General features: G+C 38.5%; 3 protein-coding genes across 4 annotated transcripts; 2 read left to right on the top strand and 1 right to left on the bottom strand.

Moving 5' to 3' along the window:
* Window positions 1–872: 872 nt before the first annotated feature.
* On the bottom strand, window positions 873–2,495 carry LOC106389353 (heterogeneous nuclear ribonucleoprotein H3). 2 transcript variants are annotated; one of them, XM_013829567.3, is made up of 2 exons: window positions 2,337–2,495; window positions 873–2,002 (listed from the first exon to the last, which is right to left on the bottom strand). In XM_013829567.3, the coding sequence occupies exons 1-2, from the start codon at window positions 2,348–2,350 to the stop codon at window positions 1,171–1,173; spliced, it is 846 nt and encodes a 281-aa protein (XP_013685021.2). In that variant the 5' UTR covers window positions 2,351–2,495; the 3' UTR covers window positions 873–1,170. The 2 variants fall into 2 exon arrangements, with proteins under 2 accessions (XP_013685021.2, XP_022555340.2); XM_022699619.2 differs by lacking the exon at window positions 2,337–2,495 and having other exon boundaries at window positions 1,171–1,755; window positions 1,842–1,922.
* Window positions 2,496–2,966: 471 nt separating this feature from the next.
* On the top strand, window positions 2,967–5,199 carry LOC106384395 (F-box protein At1g59680). The gene has a single exon (XM_013824364.3). It carries the CDS (start codon window positions 3,445–3,447, stop codon window positions 4,591–4,593), a length of 1,149 nt encoding a protein of 382 aa, XP_013679818.1. The 5' UTR covers window positions 2,967–3,444; the 3' UTR covers window positions 4,594–5,199.
* A 1,080-nt stretch (window positions 5,200–6,279) lies between these two features.
* Window positions 6,280–7,441, top strand: LOC106384394 (F-box protein At3g49510-like). The gene has a single exon (XM_013824363.3). It carries the CDS (start codon window positions 6,280–6,282, stop codon window positions 7,405–7,407), a length of 1,128 nt encoding a protein of 375 aa, XP_013679817.1. The 3' UTR covers window positions 7,408–7,441.
* Window positions 7,442–12,102: the final 4,661 nt, after the last annotated feature.

Raw genomic sequence — 12,102 nt, 5'->3', positions numbered from 1 at the left:
TAAGAGTTAAAAAAATTAATTTGGAGGCAAAACATAATATATATGGTTTCAGCCATCAAATCATCAGGTGCATGTTATTTCGCCTTCGCCAATGTTCTTAATGGTTCTGTGACTCTGATTCTAATATGTTCTCCTTTGCTTAATGGTTTTCTCTCAACCATTATGAAGAAGCAGATTCAACTATCAAAGATGTCCAAGTTACCGGCAAAGAAAAGTTCTTTGAGAAAAGACCATTCAACTATGATTGATAGCATTGGTCGAGAAGACTACGATGGACCATAGTGATGGAATGATTGTTGATCTTATTTAATCAAATAGTTAACTTCTTCAAATTAATTTAGTGTTATTTACAATAACTTTCTTTTTGTGATTGTAATAACTTCAGAGTTGAGACGATTCAATTTAAAAAATTGTCAGACTTCCTTGAGATGTGTGGACAAGAAACCAGAGTGACAAAAGACAAGATGTAGTTTTCAATTAGATAAGCCCAAAGATTTTTCTGCTGCTTCTGCTTGCATAGAACTAGTAACATTACCAAAAAAATCGAACAGTTAAATGCTAACAATTATTATAATTCAGCCGTACATTTTTGTTTTTGGTATTTCTGCTATAGGTTTCAGAAGAAACAATGACCTAACAACTATACTATCATTGTACTCATACATGTATGTAAAATGGTTTTGGCCCTACCAATATAATGTCTGAGATAATGTCATCAAGATATCGAATATATACACAGGAATGCTCCATACTGGTTGTGTTTTTTCCCCACCAAACTAAGAATATCAACGAATACTCAGTCTTTTTGCATAAAAACACTAGAAAGAATCCAAAGGTTTCTATCGTTTTAACCACATGCCTCACAGAAGAGATCATCATCAAACAAGATTATTATTATTGCTACAACTTTCAGCAAAAGCCTAACGTTACAATCCAACAAGGGTTCTTACGATACCCAATAGAAGATTTTAGCACCCAACTTACTCTATTGACGCATATGCTCAGAGATCTCCATCAATATTACACAACAAAACAGCCTAAAGAATGGATAAAACTAGTAACCCTGACCAAGATAGTACATCAAAACCGGAACCACCAATGCGTTGAAACTATGATCTTCTGACAAGCATTTTAAAAGAGTGAATGAAAGTACACATGAGAAGTGGTGAATCACCTTCCTCTTGATAGTGCTTCCTCTAACTCTTCAACTGATGAAGGAAACAGTTCAATGTAACGGCTCCCTAGCGTCTTCCTGTCCTTGACCATCGCAGCTCTCGATTCTTCTGCGCTCCTGAACTCAACAAACGCATCTCCAGTGGGTCTCCCTTCACCGTTGACAGTAACATGAACAGAGTCTTCAGAGATATCAAAGTCTCTGAAGAAGTCTAGTATGTCTTCTTTCCCTGCTGAGAAAGGCAACCCTCTCAGTCTCATTACACCCGTATGCTCAGCGTTCTCTTTCCCATCATCACTCGGTCTAACCCTCTGCACCTGTCTACGAGGTGAACGTCCACCACTCACACCACCTCTTCCACCGCTTCCACCTCCTCCTCCACCATCACCACCACCAGTAACTGTACCGTGGACACGAGACTCCGCAACCTCATTAGCAATAGCCTTATAGTACTCTTGCTTCGTACTCCTAAAAACCTCCACGTACCTCCTTCCCATGTTCTGTCTGTTCTTACCGAGTGCAAAATCGACCTGAAGAGGATAACCAAGAACACAAAAGGCTTCCCCAGTAACCTTATTGTTCTTGTGAACAAACAAGACATCAACCACATCTAAGCCATGGAAGAACTCCAAAACATCTCGCTCAGCGCAATCAAAGGGCAGACCACGGAGTTTAACCACAGGGAAAACAGGAGGAGGAACGAATCCGTAAGGGTTATACATAAAGGCAGAACCAGGATGAGGTCCATAGAATGGTCCAGGAGGACCTTGTGCACTCATTCTTTGACGCTTAGGTCCCGTTTCACGCCCATCAGGACCATCTCCATATCTACACATTCACCATAACAAATCAAAACACTATCTATGGATTACTACTTCACTTGGAGCTAAAACTAAAGTGACGTGGGTATGAATCAATCCCAATTACAATAAAACCCTAATTGAAACACTTCACTACACACCATTGGGAGAGATTAATTAAAAGGTCGAAACTTTCCGATCAAATTTAACAATCAAAGGAAAACCCAACAGATTAAACTTCAAAAGGAGATGAATTGAAGTGATTGAAGGTACGAATCACGAGCAAGAAACCCTAATTGCGGAAAGCTAATGAAATCAATTGATTGAGGAACAACGAATCGAGGGTAATATGGTGGGCTTACCCTCTGTAGAACATTGTCGCCTATGAGGATGATCAATTCGATTGGAACTTTCGAGGAGCTTTCGCTGATTCTTTTGAACCTTCGAATTTGGAATCGCAGATTCGCAGGTCAAGGGAAGAAGTGTTTTAACTTGAAATTGATTTTGAGAGAAGTGAAATGGGAAATAAAGCTAAACTGGGCTCTTGGGCCTTGGCCTTTTTACCCATTAAGATAATCTTGCCGGATAATATTATATTAACACGATTCTATATTTATTAAAATATTTTTCATATGATTTAACTCTTTTTCTTGGGGGGGGGGGGGGGGGGGGGGGGTTATTAATTCTCTTAAATAACTTCCTTTTTGAGGTTTTTTTTAATGTCTGTGATTAATTATTAATTATGCTATTACATTGATGAGAAATATTGCATAGACGATTCTACCATCATATGAGAATGCACGTCTAACTGCATCGCTCCGAGCCGCCCTATGAAATCCATATTCGATGATATGTCCTTGCACCATGCTGAAAACCTCTTGTAACCCTTTTTCTCCATGATCTGCATAATTTACGTTTTCTGGGGTTTGAACCTCCGGGTGTAGAAGTATTAATGAACCCTTAATCAAACCACTGGACTAAGTGGGCTTCCACTCCTTTTTAAGTTTAAAAGCTCTTACAAATAATTAATACTCCCTATGTTCCCGAAAGTAAGATTTTCTAGAGTTTTCACGTTTATTAGGAATTTAATAAATGTTTACAATTTAATCTACAATTTACTTTTCAATACACTTTCCAATAACTATCCACCAATAAAATTTAATCAATTCAAATATTCATAATTTATATTTCTCAAAAGTATACAAAAGTACCTTAAGAAAATATATTTTTGTGGAACAAGAATAAACTCTAGAAAATCTTAGTTTCGGGAACGGAGGGAGCATATATTAAGCTACATATCTATCCTATAACAAATATGATTTTAAAATCAATAATCTCTTTTTATTTGAAAGGGGATAAGATGAAAAGCAAAAGGAAATATATAAAACTATATATAAAAGAGGATTCTAAAATCCTAATTTAATTGAAAAGAGAAGACAAGATACAAAACGTTGTTTGTAAGTTGGAAGAATGGCGATGGCTATGTCAGATATTCCAGGGGAATTGGTAACGGAGATATTATCTAGGGTTCCATTGACATCTCTTAGGGCACTGCGATGCACTTGTAAAACGTGGGAAGCTTTATCAGAAACCCACATCGTTGGTAAAACAGACGCAGAGGGCACGTTTCTAGGGTTCATGGTGATAGATTATAACCTTTGTTCAATGAAACTTGATCTCCAAGGAACCCGCAACAACGGCAACTTGGTTTATATTCCCTCTATTGAGAGAGTATGGTTTCTTGAACAAGCTGAGATATGGGAAGTCTTTCACTGGGACGGCTTGCTGCTATGCGTCATCAGAGATGAGACGCGGCTTCTTGTGTGGAACCCGTATTTGAGGCAACTCAGGTGGATCCAAACAAGGGACAAACTCCATTCAGCATACATGTATGGTCTCGGATACGAAAACAACAACAACAACGATCGTAACCACAAGATCTTGAGGGTTTTGGACGTTACTAAGTCCTCAGAACCTGGTCCCTTATTCGAAATCTACGATTTTAACTCAAGTTCATGGAGAGTTCTTGATGTCAATCCCGGCAACTGCGTTATAAAAAGTGGCGTGTCTCTCAAGGGAAACACTTACTTTTTGGCTGAAGAAACTTGGTTGGAAGGGTTTGCTGTTGAGAGTCAATATATCTTACTATGTTTCGATTTTACAGCAGAGAGGTTTGGACAGCGTATTGTTCTGCCGTTTGAAGCTTATGTTAGTTTTTCGAAAACCGTGGTTCTATCACGTGTTAGAGATGAGCAGCTCGCTGTGTTACATCAACCCGAAGACAACAATGTATTGGAGTTTTGGATTACGAGCATGATTGAGCCCAATGCTGCATCTTGGACCAGGTTCTTGAGAGTGGAGATGACACCGTTTAGCTTTGTGACTGAGAGTTTCTTCATTGATGAGGAGAAGAAACTGGCTCTTGTTTCCGGATTCTTTAAGTTGTTTAGACATATTTACAAAAGAGCTTATATCATTAGAGAACAAGGATGCATCGAATCTGTGGAGATGAGAAAAGATAGGGAACCTGGAAACAAACTAGTCTTCTCTTCTTATTCTCCAAGTCTGGTGCAACTACAAATCAACGGACGGGGCAAATGGAAAGAAAGAGATTATTAGTCCTTTTAAATCTGTGTTTTTTTATTTATCATCTATTAAACAAGGTAAAAACATGCAGAAACTTAATTAGTTCAGTAGTTTGATTGAGTGTTTATTAATGTTTCTACACCAATATATCTATGGTTTGAGTTATATTTATTATTAGTTAAGCAGAGTAATTTACATTAAATTTTCATCATGATGCAAATAAAACTATATCATATATGGATCTTCATATATTGATTCAGTATAAGTAGAACGTTCAGACATGAATCTTAATAAAATAGATATAATTGTCAGTTTGTCGAGTCGTTGATGAATTAATTCATAATTTGTACTTGCATCTTTAGTTCTGTTGTGCAATAGTTTATGATCAGGGTTGGGTTCGTCTCTCTCTTTGCAGTCTTTTATTTCATTCTAGCTAGAACATGGGTTGATGATCTGTTAATAAGAATTAGTTTTCTTAATCTGTTGTATTGTTTTGCTGGTTTATCAGAATGGATCTCATTTCTTTTTTGGGCAAATCTCCAAAATAGCACATTTCTAAGTTTATATTACAAAAATAGCACTCAAAAACTAAAATGACCAAAATAGCAACTTTCTAAGTTTATCCTTTGAAAATTTTAATTTTTTTATTTTTCAAAATTTGAAATCTTATCCCCAAAACCTCATTTCTCAACTCTAAACACTAAACTCTAAACCCTAAACTCTAAACCCTAAACCCTAAACTCTAAACCCTAAACCCTAAACCCTAAAATATAAACCCTAAACCCTAAACTCTAAACCCTAAATCCTAAACCCCACCCTTTAACTCTAAACCCTAAGTTTGTGACTTTTGATAAAACATTAAGTGCTATTTTTGTGACTTTTGACCTTCAGTGCTAGTTTGAGAACATAAACTTGATTTAGTACTATTTTTGTCTTTTTCTCTTTTCATCTTTTATTTTCTTTGATGTACCAGTTTTTTTTCTTGGAATCTTTGTTTGTTTGTCAGCAGCACCATGCCCAAGATGCGGTCACGATAAGGCATATTTCAAAACAATGCAGATTCGTTCAGCAGATGAGCCAGAATCGAGATTTTATAGATGCGTCAAGTGGTATCACACCCCCCTGTGTCTCTGCATCCATCGATCATTACGCCCCCCGCCCCCGCCTAAAAAAACGAAAGCTAAAATCTATCTATACATTAATGTTGCTCTTTGATTAGGCATGCTTCAAGTTTTTTGTTCTGCCATTGGCAATGTCAGCAAATTTGTTTGGGATGTTTCTCAGTTCAAGTTTATGCAAATTTGATTTCTATGTTTCTAAGCAACCGCATGAACATCACCTGAATGGAGTTTTGATTGTGAATCAATGTTCATTCTTTGGATTTTGTTAGGACTTGCATACTTAATCTCTGTAGTTTATGATTCTGATGATATGTTTGTCTCTCTGATTTTGTAGTCTTTTCTTTCTGGAGCTGAGTTTGCCTCAGACAATGAGCATCAGAGTTTAATTATATCATATGTGAATCGCCTCCTCAAAGAGATGCATCAGTCTCCGTAAAAACAGTAAATATGTAAACAAATTAGTTTTTTTAAATCAAAATCAATAATCAATTTTTATCGGAAAGCAAAAAAGAAATATAGCAACTATATATATAAAAAGAGATTCTAAAACCCTAACTTAACTGAAAAGAGAGGACAAGTTACAAAACAAGTTAAAAGAATGGCGACGACCATCTCTGATCTTCCAGAGGATTTGGTAACGAAAATATTATCTAGGGTTTCATTGACATCTCTTAGGTCAGTGCGATGTACTTGTAAAACTTGGAACGCTTTATCAGAAAACCATGTATTTGGTAAAACAGCCGCAGGGAGCACGTTTCAAGGGTTCATGGTGATAGATTCTAAGCTCTGTTCGATGAAACTTGATCTCCAAGGTACCCGCAACAATGGCAACTTGGTTTATCGTCCAACTACAAAGAGAGCCGATATATGTAAAGTCTTTCACTGGGACGGCTTGCTGTTATGCGTTACCAAGAGTCGGCTTGTTGTGTGGAACCCGTATTTGAGACAAATCAAGTGGATCCAACCCATGGACAAATTACACCTAGGAGACATGTATGGTGTCGGATACGAAAACAACAACAACAACAATCGTAACCACAAGATCTTGAGGCTTTTGAATTATTCCATGTGGTCAGAACTCGGTCCTTTTTTCCAAATCGACGATTTTAACTCAAATTCTTGGAGGGTTCTTGATGTCGATCCAGGCAGCTGCGTTATAAAAAGTGGCGTGTCGCTCAAGGGAAACACTTACTTTTTGGCTGAAGAAGAAACTTGGGTTGAAAGTTTTGTATGTAAGAATCAATTTTATTTATTCTGTTTTGATTTTACAGCAGAGAGTTTTGGACAGCGTCTTGTTCTGCCCTTTGGCGCCTGTGTTAGGTTTTCGAAGACCGTGGTTCTATCTTGTGTTAGAGATGAGCAGCTCGCTGTGTTACATCATGGCAAAGACGATCGGTTAATGGACATTTGGATTACGACCAGGATTGAGCCTAACGTGGCATCGTGGAGCAGGTTCTTGAGAGTGGAGATGAGACCGTTTAGGTTTGTGTCTGAGAGTTTCTTCATTTATGAGGAAAATAAACTGGCTCTTGTTTCCGGATTCTGCATTGTTCTTACGACTATTTACAAAAGAGCTTATATCATTGAAGAACATGGAAACATCAAAAACGTGAACATAGGAAAAGCTAGGGACCCTGGGAACAAACTTGTATTCTCTTCTTATGCTCCAAGTTTAGTGCAATTACAAATCAACGGACGGGGCAAAACGAAAGAAAGAGATTACTAGATTAAGTTGCTAGTTCCATTTGCAATGCTTGTTCCTTTTACTTTGGCATCTCCATCTGAACAATAATACTGATAGTCAACTATTAAACCTTTTGTGTTTTGCTATTTATCATCTACCTTCATAAAAATGTACTAATAAACTCTTTAGTCTAGTAGTTTGACTAAAGTTTCATTAAAGTTTTTACATCATGATGTTTATCCATTTGAAGTTTGAATTCCTGGAGATCGAAAATATATGTTAGTCATTAACTAACTGACTTATAAGAGATTTTGCTAAATAAAAACCGAAATTTTACTTATTTAAAATATGGCCGGAAGCACATGCTTCAATGGCTTCTCCTCAGGGTCGGTAGTGGTTTTCGGGTGTTATAGTTGTGGAGGTAGTATTTCTCATTATTTGTACTTGCATCCTTTGTTTCTCTCTGCAGTAGTTTTGATTGGTGTCTTTACTTAATTTCTGAAGCTGAGTTTGCCTGAGACAATGAGCACGTAAGTTTACTTATGTCATATGTACAATAACTGCCGCGTCAAATAGATATATATATGTAAACAAATGAGTTTTTATTTTTAAATTTAAGATCAAAATTCTCTTTTTATTCGAAAGGATAGCTATGAAAAGCAAAAGGAAATATAGAAACTATATATAAAAGAGATTCAAAAACCCTAGCTTAATTGAAAGGAGAGGACAAAATTTACAAAACGTTGTTTGTAAGTTGAAAGAATGGAGACGACAATGTCTGATCTTCCAGGGGATATGGTAATGGAGATACTATCTAGGGTTTCATTGACATCTCTTACGGCAGTAAGATCTACTTGTAAAACAGGCGCAGGGAAACCGTTTCTAGGGTTCATGGTAATAGGTTAGGTTCTAGACTTTGTTCAATGAATCTTGATCAACAAGTAAACCATAACAACAGCAACTTGGTTTTGTTAAACTATATAATCTAATCTCTCCTTAATACATTTACATAAGTTAGTTATTTATGTTATTACACAAAGAGTTGTAACTCTTCATGTTGTGTCCTTTAGTATAAAGAGTTGTGTCTCTTATACTTGTACTGATTCGATCTCTATATAAAGATCAATCATCTGTTGTAAACACAACACCGAATCTCAATAATACAAAAGTATTTTCAGAAAATTTTATAAGCCTGAAACGTCTATCTTAAACTTTCTCTCGAACTCGTGTGTAACACACTGTGATCATTGTGTAACACAAGCGGTTGGTAAAAGATTAACATGGTATCAGAGCTTTACGTTTGAGAGGACAAAGAACAAAGCACTAGTAAGAGAAACACTTGGCGTGGAGAAAAGGAGGCTAGAGGATTTTGTCATACGATTTCAGAATCACTCGAAACGATGAAGAATCAAGTAATCCCCATATTTGATGGAGAGAAGTACGACTTCTGGAGCATTAAGATGGTAACCATTCTCAAGACCAGGAAGTTATGGTCTGTGGTTGAAGAAGGCGTAGCAGCCCCACCAGCACAAGTGGATGAAACCCCTGAAACAGCAAGGGCAAGATCGCTTAGAGAAGAAGCGATGATGAACGATACATTGGCTTTGCGATGATGAACGATACATTGCCTTTGCAAATCTTGCAAACTGTTGTATCTGATCATATCTTCTCACGGATTGCAGCAGCATCAACATCCAAAGAGGCGTGGGATGCATTGAAGGAAGAGTATGAAGGCTCTCCTCAAGTTCGTTTGATTAAACTTCAAACATTGCGAAGGGAGTATGAGAATCTGAAGATGTATGAGAATGAAGACATTAAGGTCTTCACAGATAAGATAGTTGAATTGGCAAATCAACTAACTTATCATGGTGAACAGAAGTCGGATGTTCAACTTATACAGAAGATACTCATCTCTCTCCCAGCCAAGTTCGATAGCATAGTCAGTGTGTTGGAACAAACAAGCGATTTGACTTCAACAAAGATGACAGAATTGATCGGGATCTTGAAGGCTCATGAAGCAAGGCTGGCTGCAAGAGAAGAAAGCACCAGTGAAGGAGCATTCGATGCTCGTGTTAAACACAAAAATTCTGGTGTTACACAAGACAACTCAAAGCGCCAGGGAGGCAAGAAGTGGTGTGGTTTCTGCAAGAGGAACAACCACAATGAGAGCGAGTGTCTGAGGAAACAGAAGAAGGATGATTCAAAGAAGGATCACAAAAGTAACAAGGAGTGTTACAATTGTGGCAAGTTAGGCCACTTTGCAAATCAGTGCTACTCAAAGAAGAAAGAGAAGGCACATGTGAGTCTCGAAGAAGACTCAAATGAAGATCACATGTTGTTCAGTGCGAGCGAAGCAGCAACAACAGTGATGGAAGATGTCTGGTTAGTAGACAGTGGAGCAACTAATCATATGACAAAGGAGGAGAGTTACTTCTCAACACTTGATAGGAGTATCAAGGTTCCAATAAAGATTGGAAATGGAAGCACAGTCATGACAGCCGGTAAAGGAGACATTACCGTCACGACTAAAGGTGGCAAGAAGACCATCAGAAATGTATTCTTGGTTCCGGGTTTGGCGAAAAATTTGTTGAGTGTTCCACAAATTGTTTCAAGTGGATACCGGGTGAGTTTCCAAGAGAAGAGATGCATCATAGATGATGCAAAAGGAAGGAGGATAATGGATATCCCAATGACTCACAAAAGCTATCGAATCAGGATGAGTTCGGCTCAGGTAGAAGAAGCCATGAGCGCTAGTGAGCAAGGAAAGATGGAGACATGGCACAAGAGACTTGGTCATGTAGGCGACAAAAGGTTGCAACAAATGCAAGACAAAGACTTGGTAAAGGGATTACCAAAGTTTAAAGTCAAGAAGGAAGCATGTGAGGCGTGTAGACTTGGAAAGCAATCACGCAAAAGCTTCCCAAAGGAATCTCAAACTAAGACAAGAGAGAAGCTTGAGATTGTACATACGGATGTATGTGGGCCGATGCAGCATCAGTATGTTGATGGAAGCCGATACTTTTTGCTATTTTTGGATGATCATACTCACATGTGTTGGGTATACTTCATGAAGCAAAAGTCAGAGACTTTCTCACTGTTCAAGAAGTTCAAAGCAATGGTGGAGAAGCAATCGGATTGTACCATCAAGACGCTGAGATCAGATGGAGGTGGTGAGTTCACTTCACGAGAATTCAACCGGTTCTGTGAAGAAGAAGGAATCAATAGGCAAGTCACCTTGCCTTATTCACCACAACAAAATGGTGCAGCAGAGCGCATGAATAGGACTTTGGTGGAGATGGCTAGATCGATGTTGGCAGAGCAAGACTTACCGCTCAAGTTATGGGCAGAAGCGGTATACACTGCCTCATATCTTCAAAACCGTCTGCCATCAAAGGCAATAGAAGAAGATGTCACTCCTATAGAGAAGTGGTGTGGACACAAGCCAGATGTGTCACACATGAGAATGTTTGGTAGCATATGCTACATACATGTCCCGGATCAAAAGAGGAGGAAGCTAGACGTCAAGGCAAAGCGTGGAGTCTTTGTTGGATATAGCAACCAATCCAAAGGCTATAGAGTTCTCATCCTGGAGAATGAGAAGATTGAAGTATCAAGAGATGTCGAGTTTGAAGAAAGCAAGAAGTGGGATTGGAAAAGGCAACAAGAGGTGAGGAAGACATTGGAGTTGTCTATGGAAGACTCTCACTCGCCTGAAGGACAAACCGAAGGTGCATTCAGCCCTGAGGAACAAACCGAAGGTGCATCTAGTCCCGAGGAACAATTTGGAGGTACTTTCAGTCCTATTCTCTTTCAAAATGATAATCATGATACTAGTAGTGGAGATGAAGAAACTTCTGAGGCACCAAAGAAGTTCAAGTCCATGGTTGATATCATGGAAAGGGCACCGAGAGTAGAGCTTGATGAAGCGGCTCAAGCAATAGAAGCTTGTCTTCATGCAAATGAAGAACCATACACTTATGATGAAGCGTGTGGTACCAAGGAATGGAGAGAAGCGATGAATGAGGAGATAGCCATGATTGAGAAGAACAAGACGTGGGAACTAGTGGACAAGCCAAAGAAGAAGAATGTGATAAGTGTGAAGTGGATCTACAAGATCAAGACCGATGCAAACGGCAATCACATCAAGCACAAGGCGCGGCTAGTTGCAAGAGGGTTCTCTCAAGAGTATGGTGTTGACTACCTTGAGACGTTTGCTCCTGTCTCAAGACATGATACAATACGAGCCATACTTGCATATGCGGCTCAGATGAAGTGGCGATTGTATCAGATGGATGTGAAGTCAGCCTTTCTCAATGGCGACCTCAAGGAAGAAGTGTATGTCACACAACCGCCTGGGTATGTGACACACGGGAAAGAACACAAGGTGTTAAGGCTACACAAAGCTTTATATGGTTTAAAGCAAGCCCCAAGGGCATGGTATGGAAGAATAGATTCATACTTTCTTCAAAACGGTTTTGAGAGGAGTATGAATGATGCGGCTTTATACATCATGAAGCAAGGAGGAGATGTGTTGATCGTGAGTCTATATGTGGATGATATAATCATCACAGGAAGCAACATCCAGAGCATCAACACATTCAAGGAGAACATGAAGAAAGAATTCGAGATGGTGGATCTTGGATTATTGAACTACTTTCTTGGAATGGAAGTAATTCAAGACAATGGAGGCATATTTCTTTCACAAGAAAAGTATGCAAACAAACTTGTAGACAAGTT

The sequence above is a fragment of the Brassica napus genome, chromosome C3 (assembly GCF_020379485.1).
Source record: "Brassica napus cultivar Da-Ae chromosome C3, Da-Ae, whole genome shotgun sequence".
Taxonomy (NCBI): Eukaryota; Viridiplantae; Streptophyta; class Magnoliopsida; order Brassicales; family Brassicaceae; genus Brassica; species Brassica napus.
This window is presented reverse-complemented; position numbering and strand designations above follow the sequence as displayed.

Coding starts and splice junctions, on each gene's coding strand:
- LOC106384394 (XM_013824363.3), top strand. CDS start 6,280: ATGGCGACGACCATCTCTGATCTTCCAGAGGATTTGGTAACGAAAATA.
- LOC106384395 (XM_013824364.3), top strand. CDS start 3,445: ATGGCGATGGCTATGTCAGATATTCCAGGGGAATTGGTAACGGAGATA.